Genomic DNA, 23,735 nt, shown 5'->3' on the forward strand with positions numbered 1-23,735 from the left:
AGACACAAAAGGCTATTATATGATTCTATATAATGAAATGTCCAGAAGAGCAAATCCAGAGACAAAAAGTAGGTTAGTTGTGGCCAAGGACTGGTAGAAAGAGAAATGCAGTGTGATTGCTAATGGAGACAGGATTTCTTTTGGGGATGATGAAATATTCTGGGATTAGATACTGGTGATGTTTGCACAACTGTGAATATACTACAAACTATTGGCCCCAAACCACTAACTTGCACACTTTAAAAAGATGAATTTCATAGCATATGAATTATATTTAAATTTAAAAATCTTTCTACACATTAGCACATGAACAACTCAAAATGAAAATAAAAAATAACATCAATTCACAATAGAACAAAAGGGATAAACTTAACAAAAGAAGCACAAAACTTATACACTGGGAATTTCAAAACTTTGCTGAGAAAATGATATATAAACACATTCATGTTCATAGATTGGAACACTAAATATTAAGACTGCATTTCTTCCCAAATTGATGTATATGATGTATACATACAATACATTCCCTATCAAAATCCCTACCAGTTTTTGTAGAAACTGATTAAGCTGATCCTAAGATGGATATGGAATTGTAAAGGAGTCAGATCAGCCTAAACAATATTTAAACAAAAGGAGAAAGTCAGAGGAACTTACACTCTCCTATTTTAAAACTTAATAAAATGATGCTATAATCAAAACAGTGTGGTACTGACATAAGAACAGGCATAATGATCAATAGAACAGAACTGGTAATCCAGAAATAAACCCTTACATTTAGAGTCAATTGATTTTTGACAAAGATGCTAAAGACAAAAACTGTCAATCTTTTAGAAAAAAATATGAGAAAACCTGCAATACAACAATATACAATATGACACCCCAAAAGCACAAGCCTAAAAAATTGGATAAATTTGACTCCATCAATATTAAAATCATTTGTGCTTTCAAATATATCATCAAGGGAATGAAAGGTCAAACCACAGGTAGGGAGAGAATATTTGCAATAGTACATGTATTTGACAAAGGACTTGTATCCAAAACTTAAAAACTCTGTACTAAGAAGACAGCAGGTGGAAAAAAATGGGTAAAAAACTTGAACTCCATGAAAGAAGATATATGACCAGGTAGCATATTGAAAGATGCTCAGTATCATTAATCATCAGAGAAATGCAAATTTAAAATGGTCATGATACACCACACTCACTAAAACTAAAAAGACTGACAATATCTAATTTTTACCAGAATGTAGAGCAAAATTGAATGCTCACACATTTCTGATGGGAGTGCTAAATTGTATATATGTATGAGTGTGTGTGTGTGTGTATATATATATATATATATATATATATATATGTATATGTGTGTGTTGCATATATATATGTATATATACACTTCAAAATAGTATAGCATTATACATAATACTCGTAAGACCCAGAAGTTCCACTTCTATATATTTATCAGAAGGAAATAAAAATATATATCCAGAAAAAGACTTGTACATGAATGTTCATATTACATTTACTCATAACAAATAATGCAAATGTCCCTCAAAAGAAGAATAGATAAATTGTAGCATATTCCTACAATGAAATTCTTCTCAGCAATAGAATGCAATGAACACTAACACATGCAGCAACATAGATGAACCTCAAAAAAATTCTGCTGAGTGAAGGAAGCTAAACATACAAAAGTACACCTGCATAATCCTATTTATACAAAGTTCTAGAACAGACAAAACTAACTTATAATGATAGAAATCAGATTAGTGGTTTCCTGACATGGGGAATGGAAGACTTCAGTTACAAAGTAGAATAAGAATACAATTGTGGAGTGATAGAAATGTTTATATATCTGGAAGATTGGGCAGCCCAGGGGCTTAGCGGTTTGGTGCCGCCTTCAGCCCAGGGCCTGATCCTGGAGACCTGGGATCGTGTCCCATGTCCGGCTCCCTGCATGGAGCCTGCTTCTCCCTCTGCCTGTGTCTCTGCCTCTCTCTCTCCGTGTCTCTCATGAATATATAAATAAAATCTTTAAAAAAAACTATCTGGAAGGCAATGGTAGTTAGTTGGATGAACACATTTTTCAAATATCATTGTGCTATATATACTTGAAATGTTATTGTATGTAAATTATTCAATAAGTTTATTAAACTTTAAAATACTCAAAGAATTAAATGATAAGATAGCATCCATTAAAATTATTGGGTTTTAAAACAAAGCAGATAGAGATATTTAAGAACAGACAGATACGAAGATACAGTTTGAACTCTTGGAATGAATAGCATTTGAAATATGTCAATAAATAAGGTAAACTGGATTGTATCCAGTTTACAGTTCCAGTGAAACAGAACTGTAGTAAACAATGATAAACTAAGACAATCACCTCGAACTAGAGAGCTAAAGACACTGAAAATTTGAAGAGTAGTTAGGAAACCTGAAACCTGGATTAAGATGCTGTAGTACATATCTAACAGAAGTTTTAGAAAGAGGAAATATTGAAAGAAATAATCACTGATTTTTTTAAAGAATTGAGTTAAAATAACAGTATTCATGTTGAAAAGTATAACAACGGAGACAAAACAAAAACAAAAAAAAAACACTGCCAGATCAATTCCAGAGAAATTGGAAATTTAATTGGAAATTGAAAATATAAAAAGAGAAATGTTAAAAGCTATTAGAAAAGATATTCTACACATTTTAGAGTAAAAATCAGACTAACAACAGAATATTGGTCACAACAAATGCCAGATGATAATGATATTAAGTCTTCAAAATGCTAAGGAAAAAAGATATTTTCTATATGTCATATATATATTGAATGAATATATATATATGAATGATATACCTCTTATATATGCTTAATAAGATATATAAATATATCATATTTTAGCATTCAATAATGAAGGCAAAATAAAAACATCTTAAGCATCTATGAACAAGAATTTTCCATCCTTATGTATTATACATTGAGAGAACTATTAAAGGATTGATTATATCAATAAGAAAAAGGCAGAAAAAAGGAATGGGATACACACAGAATCAGAAAGCAAAGTTATTGGCAAAGCATACTGGTAAATCTAAGTAGTTACTAAAATAAGTAATATGTGTTATAAAAAAAACAACATTAATACTAAAATTCAAAATAAAAACATGAAAAATACTTAGAGGAAAGTTAAAGCATATCAAAGTCCTTTTTAAAAAATGTATTTTACATAATTGGATAGCTCTTTTTTTTTAAGGTAAACAGTCTTAAAAGTTAGCCTTCATATCTATTTAGCAAAGCTTTTTTAATTGGGTAGAAGCTGATTTTTATTCTTGGAGTGAAAAATACAAATTTCTTATCTTATACTTTAATAAAAGGTTTAACTTTTCTTCCACCAGAACGTTAAAGGTGCATAAATACCGATGAAGTAGAGGACAAGCAGAGAATCAGATAACATGATCAGATTTACATTTTATAGCCATCTCTATAGGTGCTGCTAAAGAATTATAGAGGACAGGGACAACCTAAACTGTCAATTGAAAAATACAGACTACAAAATAATGCATATACACTTGGCCTTTGAACACAGGTTTGAACTATGTGGGTCCACTTTTATGTTCAATACAGTACAGTGCTGTAAATGTATTTTCTCTTATGATTTTCTTAATAACTTTTTCTTTAGTATGCTTTATTATAAGAAAACAGTATGTAATACACATATAAAATATGAGATATTGGCAAAGCTTCCAGTCATCAGTATACTATTAGTAGTTAGGTTTTTGGAGACTCAAATGATATATATGGATTTTCAACTGTGCATGCAGGGGAGGTGGGGGGGGTGGTCAGCACCCCTAGTCCCATGTTGTTCAGGGTCAAATGTATAGGATTAACTGTCTTCAGCTCTAAAAAAATACTGGAACCAAGCAGCTATACTAAAATTAGCAATCATATTTGATAGAATTATTGGTACTTTTCATTTTTTCTTCATACCTTTCTGTCTTTCAAGGTGATTATGATAAACATAGTATTTTTATGGTAAAGAAAATATTACTTTGAAAAAGTAGATATTTCTATAAATTTTCTTTAAATAGGAATAGAAAGAAAATCTAAATATTATAAGATGAAAATTCACTAACTTTTCCTTCATGGAAATTCAGCAGTATTTCAAATGGTTAAATATTAAAAACAAAATTTGATTGTTGAAAGCAACCTTTATGACTTTAAAAGCCTATCTAAATATTTTGGTGTGATATTTTCTTCTAGGAACTTGACCAAAATGCCACTGAAAAGGTCCAGGCAATGTTCACAGCCATTGATGAGCTCTTGTATGAGCAGAAGTTAAGTGTGCATACTAAGAGTTTACAAGAAGAGTGCCAACAATGGACATGTAGCTTTCCTCACCTCAGGTATTAAAAGCCCTAGGGGGAATCCTTGGGTGGCTCAGCGGTTTAGCGCCTGCTTTCAGCCAGGGCGTGATCCTGGAGACCTGGGATCGAGTCCCATGTCAGGCTCCCTGCTTGGAGCCTGCTTCTCCCTCTGCCTGTGTCTCTGTCTTTCTCTCTCTCTCTCTGTGTCTTTCATGAATAAATAAATAAAATCTGAAAAAAAAAAAAAATAAAAGCCCTAGGATTGGCTTGTATTCATAGCAAACACTAAAACTTGAAAAGTAGATATCCAAAAAAATTTATATTCTGAAATCTTTATGGGCTTGGTTTTAATGAATATAAATAAGGCCATCTGATGGATAGACTCCGTTGAGAGAAAATTCAAGTTGAAGGAAGTTTCTTGGAGTTTTCATAACTACCACTATGTTGTCCTAATTGAATAAAAACAGTTTCTATACCAGTAGCTGAAATCTGTGTATTGTGGCTGTCCAAACAGCTCTTCTTTTGAGCAAGAGGGTCAGAAAATGTACTTGTTTACACTGTTGTCTACAAGGAAATTCATATGTATACTTGAAAGCAGATATAAGCTGTTAGGAAACTTTCCTCAGAAACCATATTACTTGTACTTAACTATTTAAAACTTATTCAGCATCATGTTCTTAAGAATATAATTCATAGTTTTCACTAATTCAGGCTGGCTTTCATCCATTTTGGCAGATTTAATAAAGGTTACTGTAGAGGACAGAGGGAAAATTACAAATGTTTGCTCAGTTTCCTTGGATTTTTTCAATGGTGGGAAGCTATAGCTTTATCATTTATGTCTCCATTCTGTGGAAGGAAGCTATACCTCTAATAAGACTCTGGATTCACATTTTCTCTCAAGAATCATTCTTAATCAGTATCAGACTAAGTATGTACTGGAATTTTATATAGAGCCAGCGTATTTGTTCCAAAAATATCTACATTTTGTATGAATGACAGGTGAAGGTGTTTAACTGTCTTTTTATGTTGTTCATTTTGAAGGATTCTGGGTAGGCAGATAATCACTCCAAGTGAAGGTTATGGGCTGTATCCTAGATCCCCTTCTGTTGTTTCAGCTTCACATGAGGCAGCACTTTCTCAAGAAAGAGATTCTACTATGTAAGTATCTATAATATTTAAGTATTTATGTATCCAAATGTACAAGTGTTATACTAGGTGATTCAAAAACTTTTTACTTGTTCCTATTTAATAAAGCACATAAAATTCTGTTAAGATTGTACTTTTTGCACATATGAGAATTTTGTTATATAATTTTTTGTTCAAAAAATAAGACATTCCCTAGAGTTTAAGGATATTTTTGTTATTCAGACCTATCTCTATCTTTGTATTTCTATATGTCTATAAATACAGGCACTTCCTTCTTGAAATAAAGTGTAGATAGACTGGGTTAAAAAATTTAGGGGGTCTGAGAAACACACTTTAAAGATTTTTTTGAAAAAAAAATTGAAAAAGTGATTTTTCTTAAACATGTAATATTAATTCCAACTTAATTTCTTTATACACATTAAGCTGTTAGTTTGTTAGCTTAAACTGGGTAATTAGTATATTATTTAAAATAGCTAATTCTTTTGAATACTTCAAACTCTTTAAGCAACAGCAAAATAAACCTAAAAAAGATTATTCCACTTTCTTACAACATACACAAAAACAAATTCAAAATGTGAGATCTGAAACCATAAAAGTCCTAGAAGAGAACACAGGCAGTAAACCTCTTTGATATCAGCTATAGCAACTTTTTTCTTTTTTCTGGGTATGTCTCCTGAAGCAAGGGAAACAAAAGCAAAAATAAATTATTGGGCTTCATCAAAAATAAGAAGCTTCTGCACAGCAAAGGAAACAGTCAACAAAACTAAAAGGCAACCTATAGAGAGGGAGAAGATATTTGCAAATCTGATAAAGGGTTAGTATCCAAAATATATAAAGAACTTATAAAACTTATAAAACTCAACACCTCCAAAATTAATAATCCAGTTTAAAAATGGGCAAAAGACATGAAGACATTTTTCCAAAGAAGACATACAGCTGGCCAACAGACACCTGAAAAGATGCTTAGTATTACTGATCATCAGGGAAATACAAATCAAAACTACAATGAGCTATCACCTCACAGCTATCAAAATGGATAAAATCAACAACACAAGAAACAACAGGTGTTGGCAAACAATATGGAGAAAGGGAAAACCTCTTCTTTTTAAAGATTTTATTTATTTGAGAGATAGAGCAAGCATGAATGGGGGGAGGCACAAAGGGAGAAGGAGCAGGAGGCTACCCACTAAGCAGGGAGTCCGACTTGTGGGTCAATCCCAGGACTCAGGGATCATGATCTGAGCTGAAGGCAGATACTTAATTGACTGAGCCACCCAGGTGCCCAAAGGGGAACCCTCTTGCCCTGTTGGTGGGAATGCAAACTGGAATAGCCACCCTGGAAAACAGTATGCAAGTTCCTTAAAAAGTTAAAAATAGAACTATCCTATGATTCAGCAATCATACTACTGGGTATTTACCCAAAGAATACAAAAATACTAATTAAAGGGATAAATGCACCCCAAAGTTTATAGTAGCATATATCTACAATCGCTAAATTATGGAAACAACCCAAGTGTCTATCAACTGATGAATGGATTAAGATGTGGTGTGTGTGTATGTGTGTGTGTGTAATGGAATATTATTCAGCCATAAAAAAGAATAAAATCTTGCCATGGATGGATTCTAGAGAGTATAATTTTGACCAAACTAAGAGACTAATAACGTATTATTTCACTCATATGTGGAATTTAAGAAACAAAACAGAGAAACAAATTCTTAACTTAAATGAACAAACTGATAGTTACCGAAGGGGAGTTGGGGGGGATGAGTTAAATAGGTGATGAGGATTAAGGAATGCACTTGTGATGAACACCAGGTGATTTATGCAAAGGTTGAATCACTATATTGGACACCTGAAACTAATATCACACTGTATGTTAACTGGAATTTTTTTTAAAGATTTTATTTATTTATTCATGAGAAACACAGAGAGAAAGAGAGAGAGGCAGAGACAAGGCAGAGGGAGAAGCAGGCCCCATGCAGGGAGCCCGACGTGGGACTTCATCCTGGGACTCTAGGTTCAGGCCCTGGGCTGAAGGCGGCGCTAAACCTCTGAGCCACCCGGACTGCCCCTAACTAACTGGAATTTAAATAAAACATTTTTTAAAAACCTAAATAGGATTATTTCAAAAATCTATGTTTACCCTTAAATCTATTGTAAAATATCATAGTTTTAATTCCCTTTCTTTATTATTCCTAAATTTTTCCCCAAGACTATAATTTTACTTATTTGAGCTATGAGTTTTTAGTAGCAGTAGTTCTGATGCTTTTTGGGGCTTGTAGTCATTTCAAGAGACCACAACGTAAAACATTACCTCATTAGGCCACTTATGGTTATAGGACCAGGGTTATCACCTAAATTGTCAGAGAATGGAATTTGTTTGCTTTTCTCAAAATTCAAGTTTCTTGTCACTAGGCTGAATTTTCTTTTTAAATTTAAACCTCATGTATTACATGAATAAGCCTTTTTAAATTTGCTCTTTTTATATAATTCCCAGAGTTTTACAAACTAATATCTTTCACAGAGGTGATGTATTCTTTAATCCTCACTGACCAAAATTACATAACTCAAGTTAAATATATTTACCTGATGTTAGTAGAGATTTTATATATGCCTTATTATTTTATAAGTAGTAGTTCTATTGAGACACTCATCTCCAAGGAACTAAGTAATCAAGGCCTGAGCAGTTAGCCCCTCTTCTTTTAGGATATCTGGCTAAACCATCCTGCAACATACTGCAGACTTCCTTTCTTTCATTTCTACTTGCTACCCTACTGCTGATTAGCCCTTCTTACTTTGGCTGTGCTTTTCTGGACTATTTGCTTACAGTTTTCAATTATTACTTTTATTTAACATACAGATAAAACAAACATCTATTTATAATTCATATACAGACATATACCCAGCTGAAACAAATTATCCAGCTTTATTAGCATACCACTGCTTATGGAAAGCATAACAGAATCCATATTTACTTTCATGGAACCCTTACTTTGTCCATACTTGATATTTTCTTGAATACCATTATGAACTCAGAGCATTTCAAAATATTTATATATTTTAATTAATCATAATTACTGATGCCCAAATTGTTACAACTTGGCCATGACAAGCTAGTTACTTTGTTTTTGTCTTGACGGTCTTTGCTTTGTGGTTACAGTAGGATGTTCCATGCCCATCTTTAAGTTTTTCTTCAAGACATAGAATCAGCTGAAATTTAAGGAGACCTACTTCTGTTGAGAGGCTAATAGTATTTGAGAACAAAATTTGGGTAGTGAAAGTCTGTAACTTGGTGCTGCTATTTTGGCACTTTTTGCTTTGTAAACGGTACGGAAAAATGTGTCATGTTCATTTTGATTTTTTTCAGTTTAACAAATCAATTTGCCATAAAATGAGGTTTATAAGTGAGATTTTCTATAAAAATAATATTTCAAATTATATCCATTCTTGCCACTCAACATTACATCAGATTTTCCTTTTAAAATTGAGGGTTGCTCCTTTCTGTCTCCCACTTAAAAATCTTCAATAGCTTCCCACTGAATTTAAGATAAAAATGTAAAATTGTATCATAAGCTGACTTAAGCTATATCTCTATCACTGTCTTCTGTCATTCTCTTTCTTATTCACGAATCCTCTCACACTGACTTTCTTTAAGGTGTCAAATGTACTAAACAAAGTATTTGGTTCAATTTCTATTTTTGAATTCTTGGTCCAGAGAAAACTGGTACAATACAAAACACAAAACTACAGTATTTTCTTCTTTGTATTTCTTAACAGTACAGTGATTACAACATGATTAGCATTCAACATTTTTTTTACTATAAGTTTAAGCATATCATATTTTTATGATACCAAATGATACAAAAGTTAATGTATACACTGATATTATGGCTGCAAACAATGTTATCAATCAAAACAAATATTAGTGTTTAGGTCAAAATGGAATTCCAGAACCGAAAAATAAGAGAAGATGGTGGCAGAGAAAACACAGGCAAAAAAGGGCCATGAGAATATGAATTTAAGGATATTTACACTTGAAAAAAAATATGCACTTTGCTGTTTCAAGTTAGCATAAGGAGCTGTCAACCTTTAGTTTAAATATATCCCTCAACAAAAATTAACTAGATGTAATACCTAATAAAATGCTAAAGTGTGTGACTATATGCAGAATTGTAATCCTTGAAAACCACTAATAGAATAGCACATTTGTGTAAATGGCCAAATGACTTTCAACAAGTCTGCCAAAACTACACAATGGGGAAGGGACACTCTTCAACAAATGGTGCTGGGAAAACTAGGTGCCCAGATGCAAAAGAATGAATTTGGAACCTTACCTTGCATCATATATAGAAATTAACTCAAAGCAGATTATAGACCTAAACATAACACCTAAGACTATACAAATCCTAGAATAAAACATAGGGAAAAAGCTTCAGGACATTGGATTTGGCAATGATTTATTGGATATGACACTAAAAGCATAGGCAACAAGAGCAAAAACAAATAAGTGGCACTACATCAAACTTAAAAATCTCTGAGCCTTGGGCAGCCTGGGTGGTTCAGTGGCTTAGCACCACCTTCGGCCCAGGGCGTGATCCTGGAGACCCGAGATGGAGTCCCACGTCAGGCTCCCTGCATGTAGCCTGCTTCTCCCACTGCCTGTGTCTCTGCCTCTCTCTTTCTGTGTCTCTCACAAATAAATAAATAAAATATTTTTAAAAATTCTGAGCCAATGCAATGAAAAGCAACCTGTGGAATGGGGGAGAGTATTTTCAAATCACATATCTGACAAGGGGTTAATATCCAGGATATATATGGAATTTCTGCAACTCAACAACAAAATAATCCAATTTAAAAATGAACGAAGGATTAGAATACACAAATCTCTGAAGAAGATATATATATGGCTAACAAGCATATGAAAAGATGCTCAACATCACTAATCATAAGAAAATGCAAATCAAAACCACAATGAGATACCACCTTACACCCATTGGGATGGCCACTATCAACAGAACAGAAGATAACAAGTATTGGTAAATATGCAGAGAAATTGGAACCCTTGTGTACTTTTAGTGGGAATGTAAAATGGGGCGGCCACCATGAAAAACAAGATGGAAGTTACTTTAAAAAATTGAAAATGGAAAAAAATTAAAAATTAAAAAATTGAAAATAGAATTATCATATGATCCAGCAATCCCACTGCTGGCTATATATATCAAAAAAAAATGAAAGCAAGATCAAAAAGAGATATTTGTACAACCATTTGCAGCATTATTCACAATAGGCAAGATATCTGGAAACAACCCAAATGCCTATCAACAGATGAATGGCTAAAGCAAATACAGTATATATGTGCAATAGAATATTATGTAGCTGTAGAAAAGAAGGAAATCCTGTCACATGCTACAATATAGATGAACCTCAAAGACATTATGCTAAGTGAAATAAGCCAGTCACAAAGGGACAAATACAGTATGATTCTACTCACATTACCTATACAGAGTAGTCAAAATCACAGAAAATAGGAAGGTGGTTGCCAGAAGGAGGGGATTAGTATTTACTGTGTATTAGGGTTTCAGTTTTTCAAGATAAAAAAGTTCTTGAAATCTGCTACACAATAGTAATGTGAGTATACTTAACACTACTGTGATGTACAGTTTAAAATTGTTATGATGGAAAATTTATTATATTTTTTTTACCACAATTTACAAAAGCCAGTCAGGTTGTATGGTACGGCTGCTGTTTGTCTTAAGCCTGTCTCCCTTGTATCACACATAAATTATAGCCTTTGTTTTTTTTTTATTATTTCTTTTTTACAGCTATCCTAAATGCAAGGGCCAGTTAAGCTCAATACAAATCAGATTTTTTTTTTTTAGACATAAAGAGTTTTCTGAAGCTCTCCAAAGCCATGGAGATATTTCAAATATTTTCAGTTCTACTGGCAAGTTCATCCACAGGCTTATTTCCTTTCCAGGATACTAAGTTATGTTTTCCTTTTGGCATCATGAAATCACACCTTCATGTAAATTTCCTTTAGTTCAGTCCTTTCTAGAGATCCACTGGATATAAGGTTGGTCTGAAATGGAATTGAGAGTAGCTAATTGTACTTTTCAGATCCTGATCAGGAAAGAGCTCTGGGCCACTGTTCCTCTCAACCACCTCATTGCAGTGATCACTTCCAGGAAGGCTGCAGATTTCTACCTCCTAAGGCTTACACGTGGATGGTCTGGCTCCAAATTAAACTCTGTTTTAAAAACCTAGCAAAGTCATTTTATCCTCTATGCATGTGAGAGAAGAATAAAGTACCAATGATTTTTTTTCCTCTCACAAGAAAATATTTCAAATTAAATGTTACTAACAGAGCAATACGTGATAAGGCAAAACCACCGTTATTTTTTTTTTATTACTTACAAATATTTTAGAAGTTAAAGGTTTTTTTCCAGACATGGTAATCTTTGAAGTCTGATGATTTAAAAGGTTCCTTTATTAGAAATAATATTTGCAAAAACACTTTTATGATGTAGACTATTGGGGGTTTTTGCTGCAGTTTTAGAGGCAATGGGAACATTTTTCCTTTCATCCAACTGAAATTTTCTTATTAACAAAAAGGCCTATTTTGTTTTCAAAGCAAAAAAATTCTAGAGGGGTGCCTGCTGGCTCAGTTGGTAGAGCATGTGATTCCTGATCCTGTTGTGGCGGGGAGGGGACTGTGAGTTCAATTTTGTTGTACAAAATTAATATTTGTTTTTTCCTCTCCCAGATTTGGTATTAGAGGAAAGAAGTTACATTTTTCATCTTCTTATGCTCATAGAGCATCTTCCATGGCCAAATCCCCTAGCTTGTATTCTATGGAAAGAGAAGAGGAAGACTGTGTAATCTTCTCTGAAGGAATAATAGAAGAATACCTAGCATTTGACCACACTGATATGTGAGTATTATGTCTTTAAAGCTTTTTTACTCCTTTCCTGTTTTGTGTATTAATATCTATCTTTTCCATAGTACCAATATTACCTATAATTGGATTTATGTCACTTGGTTATTTATTTCCTATTACTTCCTACATACAAGGATATTGAATGCAGTACTGACTATAAGAACAAAAGGTTGGTTGATCAGTAACTGGCCAGCTAGATATACCATGGCATATCAAATGGAATACTCTGCAGCTATTTTTTAAGAGGCATATTCATCTGTATTAATAGGGATCAAGGGCCAGATACATTGTTAAGTAAAAAACCAAAGTGCAGTACAGTATATAATGTAACCTATTTCTCTGGACCCAAGTATAGTGTTGGTTTCTGGGAATGGTAACTGAGGGACAGCGTTATAAACTTATTTTCCACTACATACATACATTTCCTTCCTTATAATTTGAATGTTTTCATCATATGAAAATATTATCTCCTATGAAAAGAAATATAAATTTAAATACAATTAATACTAATCAGCCTTCTCCCCGACTTAATGCTAGGCCAGCTCTTCCTTGGGAAAGAAGCAGAGGAGAAAGTCTTTAGTTGCTCTGCATAAACCTCTTACCATCCTTCTTTCCTGCTTACAGCTCCCCATTTAATTCTTGAGACCTCTGCTACCCTAGTGATAATTTTTACTATAGAGACCTTAAGATATTTCTTTATACCTCAAGGGTTCCAGAATTTTTTGTCTTAATTTATATGTATCATAGTAAACATATGTTAGCTAGAGTATTAACCCCAAAATACTGGGGCTATTGGTTCTCCCTGACAAATGCAGATAACTGAGAGTTTCTGGCTTACAGATAGAATCTCCAGAAGAGCCTCAGAGTAGCTTCTTGTGCTATTGGGCTCTTCTCTTTTCCTTTCCTGCCAGTTAACAAATGTTTATTGGATTATTTGCTTTTGTTACAGGGAAGAGGGGTTTCAAGGAAAGAAATTACAAGCAGCTCCAGAGAAACAGAAATTAGGGTACCCGCCCATTGCTCCATTTTACTGCATGAAAGAGGATGTCCTTGCTTATGTGTTTGACGATGTGTGGAGCAAGGTTCTGAGCTGTATGGAGCAGCTGACACGTAGTCATTGGGAGGGATTTGCTTCTGGTAAGGATCTTTGTGAAAACAATATAAAAAAATAGTTGTTTATGATTTCTAAACCCTAACTAGTTTATCAGATTAAATGCTTCATTAGTGTAAAAAGTTTATATTTGTATTTCCCACAGGCACGTACAGATATTTAGAAAATATTTGAGAATGAGTGGATGAGCAACAAGGCCTATTCTATGATAATTAGATTGTGTTTTCTTTGAATATAATTATTTGTGAGAAAAAAACATGTGCAAGTGGCAAATACATTTTAAAAACTGCTTTACTTAAGAATTACTGATATACAATAAACCATTCATATTTAAAGTATACAATTTGGTAAATTTGCCCATGTATATAAACATGAAACTACAAAATAGTCAATATAATGAACATAATGAACCCTCAAAAGTTCATGACCTTTGTAATCCTTCCCTTCTGCCCATGCCTGATCCACCATCCCCAAGGGACAAAAAAAAAAATGTACTTTCTGTCACTATAGTTTAGTTTTTATTTTGTAGAGTTTCATATAAATTGAATCATGGTATTTACTTGTCAGCTTCCTTCCTTCAGCAGGATCATTTTGAGATTCATCCATGTAATTGTGTCTGTCAGCAATTTATTCCTAAAAAGTATTCCATTGTTCCATAATTTATCCATTTTACTGTCCATGGACATTTGGATTGTTTCAGTTTGGGATTATTACATGTAGCTGGTCTGTATGTTACTGTATCAGAGTTTTTTGAACATACATTTCCTTTTCTATTAGGTGAATGTCTAGGAGTGGAATGGTCTGATTATATGGTTAAATGTCTATTTAGCCTTTTAAGAATTGTTCTCATTTTCTGTGATACATAAAAAATGGTCACAAACTTAGCAGTTTCAAACAACACACATTTATTATCTCACAGATTTGTGGGTCAGAAGTCCAAGAATTGCTTAGCTAGTCCCCTACTTAGGATCTTACAAAGTTGCAGTTAAGGTGTTGGCCATGGGGATCCCTGGGTGACGCAGCGGTTTGGCGCCTGCCTTTGGCCCAGGGCGTGATCCTGGAGACCCGGGATCGAATCCCACATGGGGCTCCCGGTGCATGGAGCCTGCTTCTCCCTCTGCCTGTGTCTCTGCGCCTCTCTCTCTCTCTGTGACTATCATAAATAAATACAAATTTTAAAAAAAATTAAAAAAAAAAAAAAAAGGTGTTGGCCATGGCTAGGTTCTCATGCAGAGGCTCAACTAGGAAAGGATCCACTACCCCTTTTGTGTGTTCTTAGAAGCATCTAGTTTCCTGTAGCTGTAGGAGTCACAGCAGCTTTCCTCTTCAAGGCCATCAAGAAAGACTGAGAGCTAGTCAGCTAGCAAAACAGCTAATATAACATAACATATTAATGGGAGTGACATCTCATCGCTTTTAGGTGTGAACACCAAGAGGTAAGAATCATAGAGGGGCCACTGTAGAGTTTGTCCATCCTATTACTGCACTGGCTCTGAAGTCCAAAATATTATCATCTAAATCAGGACATGATATAGACAAAGTTCCTGGATATAATACATTAAGTAAAGTTTCTGGGGCACAATTCCTTTCCATCTATAGACCTGTGAAAATAAAGACTATATACAGTGGTATATAAACATCTAACTATATAATCCAGCCATTCCACTCCTGGAGAAAAGTTACCTTACCCAACACACCCAACATATGATAGTGGGCCAGGAAAAGGATCACAGACATTCCAGATTAGGAAGAGGGGGTAGTTTGCAGAAATGGAAGGTAAAAAAGGGGTTCATAGCAATTCTGAAGTCCAGTTGGGAAATACTGGAAGTTCCAATCCTAGAAATAATCCTCTCAGCTCTCTGTTCCAACCTCTGGGCTCTTGGTTTTACCCTCTGAGTCACCTTTCCTTTTTCATAAAATGTAGCGCATGTGTGTAGCTTAGTAGTTTTATCAGACTGCCTCCTGCCAGTAGAATTTTGAGGATCTGACCGCCTTCTTTCATTAAATTTTCTTGCCATCTAGAGATACAGAATTTTCAAAATCATCAAGTCCTGGTTTCTTTATATTTAATAATTTTTCTTTCACTTTCTCTTCCTCATCTTGTGTTTTATTATAAGTAGCAAGAAAAATATCAGACCTCACCTTCAACACTTTTATTGGAAATCTCCTTAGCTACATAACCAGAATCATCACTTAAAAGTCCTGCTTACCACATGACCACAGAAGACCATTTCACTAAGATTTCTTCTACTAAATAACAAGCACCTCCTTTCTTCCAGTTTCTAATAAAATGTTCCTTATTTCCTTCTAAACCCTCCCCTACAGCATCCTCCAAATCCAGATTTCTACTAAGTCCGTTCGAGGCAATTTATGCTAGCTCTATTACACTTCTCAAAATTCTTTCAGCCTCTATCAATGAATAATTGAAAATGAAATTAAGGAAACAGTTCATTTACAATAGCATCAAAAAGAATAAAATACTTAGGATTAAACTTAACCAAGGAAATATAAGACTTTTGTACTGAAAACTTCAAAACATTATTGTATGAAAATAGAGAAGACCTAAAGAATTGGAAAGTTATCCTGTGTTTATGGATTGGAAGGAAGACTTAATATTGTTAAGATGGCAATACTCCCCAGTAGATTTACAAGTTGAGTGAATGTCCAAAATACTAAAAAGGAACAAAATATGAGACTTCACACTTCCTGATTTTAAAACTTGATACAAAGCTACATTAACTTAAAAAAAAAAGCTACATTAACTAAAACAATGTGGTACTGGCATAAGAATTAATATATACATCAACAGAATAGGATCAAGAGTCCAGAAATAAACCCACACATTTATGGCAAATTGATTTTCAACAAGGGTGCCAAGACCATTCAATGGGAGAAGAATAGTCTCTTCAAGAAATGGTGCTAAAACAACTGGATAGTCACATAAAAAGGAATGAATTTGGACCCTGATTTCACACCACATACAGAGTATCAACTCAAAATGGATCACAAACATACATTTAAGAACTAAAACTATAAAACTCTTGGAAGAAAACATAGGAGTAAATCTTAATGAGCTTGGCAGTGGATTCTTAGATGATTCCAAGACCATAAACAACAACAGAAAAATCAATAAACTGGATTTTATACAAATAAAAAAAACTATGTATCAAAGGATATTATCAAAAAAATGAAAAGACAACCTATAGGATGGGAGAATATAAGTGCAAATCATACACCTGATAAGAATCTAGGATCCACAACATATAAAGTATAAATTCAACAAAGGGACAAACAACCCAATTTAAAAATAGGCAAACAACTTGAATAGATATTTCTCCAAAGGTTACACATGGCCAATAAGCATATGAAACGATGTTCAACATCATATTCCTTAGGGAAATATAAACCGAAACCAAAATCACAATGAAATACAATTTCATACCCACTAGGATGGCTACATTGGAAAAAAAGGACAATAACAAGTATTGGTGAGGATGTGGAGAAATTGAAAACCTCATACATTGCTGGTGGGAAAGTAAAGTGGTATAGCCATTGTGTAAACAGTTTGGTAGTTCCTCAAAAAGTTAAACATAAAATTACCCTATGACCCAGCAATTCTATTCAAAGGTATATAACCAAGAGAACTGAAACCATATTCACACAAAAGCCTATGCATGAATGTTCACAACAGCATTATTTGTAATTGTCAAAAAGTAGAATAAGAGGCACCTGATTGTCTCAGTTAGTGAAGCATGTGGCCCCTGATCTCAGTGTTGTATGAACCCCACATTGAATGCATTGATTACTTAAAAATATATACTTTTTTTAAAAAAGTAGGATCAACCCAAATGTGCATCAGCAAACAATTTTTTTTGAAGAAACAGAATTTGGTATATCCAAGTGTTATGGACTGAATTGTGTCTTCTTCAGAATTTGTACGTTGAAGCCCTAAACTCCAATGTGAATGTTTGGAAATGGAATATTTAGGGAGGTAATTAAGATTAAATGAAATCACAAGTGTGGGGCTCTAATCCTATAGAGTTGGTATCCTTATAAGAAGAGGAAGAGACGGCACAGCTTCTTTTCTGTGCATGCACAGAAAAGAGGTCACACAAGGAAGGACACAGCTGCCTATGATCCAGAGAGCTCCTTGATCTTGGACTTCTAGCCTCCAGAACTGGAAGAAAACAAATTTCTGTTATTTAAGCCATCCAGTTTGTGGTATTTTATTGTAGCAGACTAAGTAACTAATGTACCATGCAACGTAATACTATTCGTTCATAAAGTAATCCTGCATGTTACAACATGGAAGAGACTTGAAAATATTATGTTAAGTTAAAGAAGCTGGACACAAAGAGCCATATATTTTATTATTTCATTCAGTGAAATGTCTAGAACAAGCACATCCATAGAGAAAGAAGGTAGTTTAATTGTTGCCAGTGGATAGAGGAAGAAGGGAATTGAGAGGTATGTGGTATCTCTTTGGAGTGATAGGAATTTTCTGAAATTAGTGGTGCTGGTTGCACAACATTGTGAATATACTAAAATCCTATCAATTGTAAACTGTAAAATGGTTAAAAATGGTGAATTTTATGTTACATGAATTTTATCTCATTAAAAACATTTTTAATATTTTCAAATTGTATGAATGGGAGTCTGTTGATGGTTAATTCTTCTTATAGATGAGAAAATTTTTAATTCAAATTATTTATTCTAAAAACAAAACAAAACAAAAAAAACAAAAAATGTTCACCCATTTCTCCAGCTCCCCACCCCTGCCTCTAGCAGCCACCAGTCTTTTATCTATGAGCTTCATTTTATTTGTTTTTGGATTTCATCTATAAGAAAGATCATATGGGGGCAGCCCCAGTGGCTTAGCAGTTTAGCACCGCCTTCAGCCCAGGGCGTGATCCTGGAGACCCAGGATCGAGTCCCGCGTTGGGCTTTCTGCATGGAGCCTGCTTCTCCCTCTGCCTGTGTCTCTGCCTCTCTCTCTCTCTCTGTCTCTAATAAATAAATTAAAAATCTTAAAAAAAAGAAAGATCATATGGTATTTTTCTTTCTCTGATTTATTTCATTTAGCATTATGCCTTCAAGGTCACAAATGGAACAGTTTCATTGTTTTTTATGACTGAAGAATATGCCACTATATACATTTAGCGGAATATTCTTTATATATATATATATATATTTGTGATATCACAATTTTTTTTAACCATTCATCTACTGATAGATACTTAGGTTGTTCCTATATCTTGGCTGTTGTAAATAAATGCTGCAATGAACATGGAGGTACACAGATCTTTTCTAGTTAGTGTTTTCATTTTCTTCCGATAAATACCCAGAGGTGCAATTACTGGATCATGTGGTAGCTCTATTCTTAATTTATTTTTTTAAAAAGATTTTAGTTACTTATTCATGGGAGACACAGCGAGAAGGCAGAGACATAGGCAGAGGGAGAAGCAGGTTCCTCACAGGGAGCCCAATGTGGGACTCAATCCCAGATATTTATTTATTTATTTATTTATTTATTTATTTATTTATTCATTTATTTATTTATTTATTTGAGAGAGAAAGCATAAGCTGGGGAAAGGGGAGGGGCAGAGGGAGAAGCAGACTCCCCATTGAGCAGGGAGCCCAATTCAGGGCTGTATTCAAGGACCCTGACCTGAGCGGAAGGCAAATGCTTAACCAACTGAGCCACCCAGGTACCTCTATTATTAACTTTTCCCCATACTGGCTACACCAATTTACATTGCCACAAACAGGGCACAAGGGTTCCCTTTCCCCACCTCCTTGCTAACCCTTGTTATCTCCAGACTTTTTGATAATAGCCATTCTGACTGGTATGAAGTGATACCTCATTGTGATTTAGATTTGCATTTTCCAAATGATTAATGATGTAGAGCATCTTTTCATGTACTTGTTGGCCATCTGTGTTTCTTCTTTGGGAAAATGTCTATTCAGATCTTCTGCCCATTTTTAAATTGGATTTTTTTGGCTATGTATATATCTTCACGTATTTTGGATATTAGCCCCTTATCAGATAGATGATTTGCAAATATTTTCTCCCCATTCAATAGGTTGCTTTTTCATTTTGTTGATTTTTTCCTTTTGCTATGTAGAAGCTTTTTTCAGTTGATGTTTTATTGTGCTTTCCTTGGTTTTGCTTTTAGCAGCAGATTAAAAAAATCACAGCCAAGACCTATTGTGGTTTCAAGTCTTATGTTCACGTGTTTAATCTATTTTAAATTGGCATTTGTGTATTGTGTAAGATACTGGTCCAATTTTCCAAAAACTACTTATTGAAGAGACAGACTGTCCTTTCCTCCACTGAACATACATGCATGGATTTATTTCTAAGTTCTCTATTCTGTTCTGTTCAGTTTTTCTGCCAGTACCTCGGCCAGTACCACACTATCTTAATTGCTATAGCTATATATATGCTATATGCTGTAGCTATGTTTAAAATATGGAAGCCCGATGTCTCCAGCTTTGTTCTTTCTCAAGACTGCTTTGGCTATTTTGGATCTTCTATTGTTTTAATGCAAATTTTAGGATTGTCCTATTTCTTTTTTTTTTTTTTTAAGATTTATTTGACACACACACACACAGAGTGCACAGCAGGCAGAGGGAGAAGGAGAAGCAGGCCCCCAGCTGAGCAAGGAGCCCAGTGCGGGACTCCTGAGCTGAGGGCAGACGCTTAACTGACTAAGCCACCTGGGCACCCTGTCTGTCCTAGTTCTGTGAAAAAAGCCATTGGAAATTTGATAGGAATCACATTGAATCTATTTTTGGGGTAGTATGGATATTTTAACAGTATTAATTCTTCTAATCTAGGAGCACAGAATATCTTTCCATTTATTTGTGTCCTCTTCAGTTTTTTCATTAATGTCTTGTAGTTCTCAATTATACAGGTCTTTTACCTCCTTGGATATATGTATTCCTAGGTGTTTTATTCTTTTTTGATGAATTTTAAGTGGGATTTTTTTCCCTTCTTTTATCCCCTTAATTTCTCTGATAGTCCATTAATTAGTATATAAAAATGCAACAGATTCTTGTGTATTTTGTATCCTATAACTTTACTGAATTCATTTATTAGTTCTAATAGTTTTTGATAAATCTTTAGAATTTACATATATGTCATCTGCAAATAGTGAGAGTTTTATTTCTTTCCCAATTTGGATGCCTTTTATTTCTTTTTCTTGCGTAACTGCTCTGGCTAGGACTTCCAATACCATATTGAATACAAGGGTGAGAGTGAACATCCTTGTCTTGTTTCTGATCTGAGAGGAAGCTTTCAGTTTTTCACTATTGAGCATGATGTATTCGGTGGGCTTGTCATATATGTACTTTATTATGTTGAGGTGCATTTTCTCTATATCTACTTTTGTTGAAAGTGTTGAATTTTGTCAAATGCTTTTTATGCATCTAAGGAGATTATATTTATTCTTCATTTTGTTAATGTAGTGTATCATACTGACTGGTGAGTGTTAAACCATCCTTGCATTCCTGGTTTAATACTACTTAATCATGATCGTATTATCCTTTAATTTTTAATTTTTTAATTTTTAATTTTTATTTTATTTTATTTATTTATTCATGAGACACACACAGAGAGAGGCAGAGGCATAGGCAGAGTGAGAAGCAGGCTCCATGCAGGGAGCCCAATGTGGGACTCAATCCCAGGACTCCAGGATCACACTGAAGGCAGATGCTTAACTGCTGAGCCACCCAGGCATCCCTAATTTTTATTTTTTGATGTATTATCCTTTTAATTTATTGTTGAATTTGGTGTGCTAATATTTTGTTGAGGATTTTTGCATCCATGTTCATCAGGGATATTGGCCTGTACTTTTCTGTGGCATCCTTGGTTTTAGTACCAGGGTAATGGTGGCATCATTAAAAAAAAAGTTTAAAAGAGTCCTTTCTTCTTTCCTCTTCTGTTTTTTTGAAGAGTATGGATTGGTATTAATTATTTTTTGAATGTTAGAATTCAACAGTGAAGCCAATCTGGCCCTGAATTTTTGTTTTTGGTAAGTTTTTTAATTACTCATTCAGTCTCCTTTACTAGTATATGTTCAGATTTTCTGTTTCATCATGATTCAGTATGGGCGTGCTTCTCATAAGTATGATGGGAGTTCTCTGTGCCTCCTGGATCTGGATGCCTGTTTCTTTTCACAGATTAGGGAAATTTTCAGCTATCATTTCTTCAAATGAATTTTATGCTCCCTTTTCTCTTCTTCTTCTTCTGGGACTCCTATAATACAATCATTATTCTCATTATGCATAATTCTTTCTCTCTTTTGTTTAGTTTGTTTTCCATTATTTTGTTCTAGGTCCTTAATTTGTTCCTCTGCTTCATTCAGCCTACTGTTCATTGCATCAAGTGTATTTCTGATCTTGGTTATTGCACTCATCTCTGTATGATTTTTTAACTCTTTTATCTCTATGGTAATAGTCTCACTGGCATATTCCATTCTTTTCTCAAGTCCAGTGAGTATCCTTATGATTGTGCTTTAAATTCTCCATCAGGGAGTGCTTGAGTGGCTCAGTTGGCTACGCAGGACTTTGGCTCTAATCATGATCCCAGGATTCTGGGATTGAGCCCCATGTCAGGCTCCCTGCTTGGCAGGGGGTCTGCTTCTCCCTATCCCTCTGCTGCTCCCCCTGCTTCTGCTCTCTCACTCTAATAAACAAAATCTTTTTAAAAATTTTGCATCAGGCATGTTACTTATATCTGTTTTGCTTAGATCTCTGGCCATGGCCTTATCTTGTTACTTTATTTGGGATAAATTCCTGTCTTCTCATTTTGTGTAAGTCTCTGCCTGCTTGTGTGTATCAGAACAGCCAATTATATCTCCTGTTTCTGAAAGTAATGGCCTTACAAAGATGTCATGTAGTGCCCAAGGCCTGGTGCTACAGGGGGTGGCTCTAGTATGTGCTGCATATGCTGTGTTACTGTGTTCTGTCTTCTCTGCCCTTCCAGCCAGTCATCTGCAGGGGCTTTTCTTTCCTGCTGGGACAGTGTTTTGTTCCTGGCCTGAAAGTGGTGTTTTTAACTAGGTGTGCCCTGGTCTGCTTGTGAAATGAGACCTGTCACTGCTTCCACTGGAACCGAGGCCCTACAAAACTCTGGTTGGGAGATGTGGTGTGGGGAGGGGTCACGCTGGTCTTCAGGGGGAGGGGCCTGCTACACCAGGATGAAGTTAGTTTGACTGAGAAGGGCAGTACCATTGGAGCACAGGGGTTCAAGGCTAAGTGTAAGCAAGTTAGGTAGCCACTGTCTGTACTGTGCTGCTTCCTGCACGTGACTCTGTGCTTATGCTGGTGTGGGGGGTTAGGGGGGAGGGACATGGCACTGGCCATTTCCTTTGTTCTCAGAGAGATGTCTCAGAGAGTACTGCCTCTGAGGGACATACTCCACAAAGAGCAAATAATCTCCCCACTGTGTACCCCATATTTTCTTCAGATTGCGGTTTCCACACTGTATGCCCCCAGGTTCTTTGCCTGCCTTTTCTCCAAGAGCAGCACAGTGCCCTCTAAGCTCTATCCCAACCAAGTCTGTTGACCTTTAAAACTCCAACCTTTAAGCCCCACCAATTGCAAGAACTCATGAAATTCAGCCTCTCTCATTTTCCAAGCCAGTGGCTATGGAGAAATGTTCTTGTGCATTCCCCTATGTGCTCCTCTCTCTCTCTCTCTCTCTCTCTCTCTCTCTCTCTCTCACCTTTCTCCACATCCATAGCTCCCTCCCATCTGTAGCAACTACAATCCGTTTCTCTCTTAAATCACATCTCCACACTTCCTACATTCTTTGATGTGACTTCTCTCACTTTAGTTGTTGAGTTTGTTTTGTCAGTCTTCAGGTGGATTTCTGGGATATTTATGATGATTTGATAGTTATTCAGTTGTATTCAAGGGATAAGGTGAGCCTGGGGTCTTCCTATTCTACCATCATCTTCCTATCTCTACAGGAAGATTTCTTGACTTATTTTAGGACATATGCCAGAAAAGCAGAGATGTGTGGCAATTTCCTCTGGGAACAGAAGTACTTGAAGGCACCATTATCCTTTCACTTACCTAGCATAGATAGCCAGATACTTGTGGGAGGTAGTTCTGACACCTCCATCTATCTTGTTGGTACTACTTGCTATATCCCCATAATTCCCCTGCAGTCTCATCCCATCC

General features: G+C 35.0%; 1 protein-coding gene across 10 annotated transcripts in view; it reads left to right on the plus strand.

The window, feature by feature from the left end:
* FAM149B1 (family with sequence similarity 149 member B1) overlaps nucleotides 1-23,735 on the plus strand; it is a 72,943-nt gene that overhangs the window by 25,769 nt on the left and 23,439 nt on the right. For all 10 annotated transcript variants that reach the window (XM_077894965.1, XM_077894967.1, XM_077894963.1 and 7 more), the window contains 4 exons: nucleotides 4,246-4,388; nucleotides 5,391-5,507; nucleotides 12,260-12,427; nucleotides 13,383-13,570. In XM_077894965.1, coding sequence (XP_077751091.1) covers nucleotides 4,246-4,388; nucleotides 5,391-5,507; nucleotides 12,260-12,427; nucleotides 13,383-13,570 — 616 coding nt within the window. The remainder of the gene's footprint in view (nucleotides 1-4,245; nucleotides 4,389-5,390; nucleotides 5,508-12,259; nucleotides 12,428-13,382; nucleotides 13,571-23,735) is intronic.

The sequence above is a fragment of the Canis aureus genome, chromosome 4, assembly GCF_053574225.1.
Source record: "Canis aureus isolate CA01 chromosome 4, VMU_Caureus_v.1.0, whole genome shotgun sequence".
NCBI classification, from domain to species: domain Eukaryota; kingdom Metazoa; phylum Chordata; class Mammalia; order Carnivora; family Canidae; genus Canis; species Canis aureus.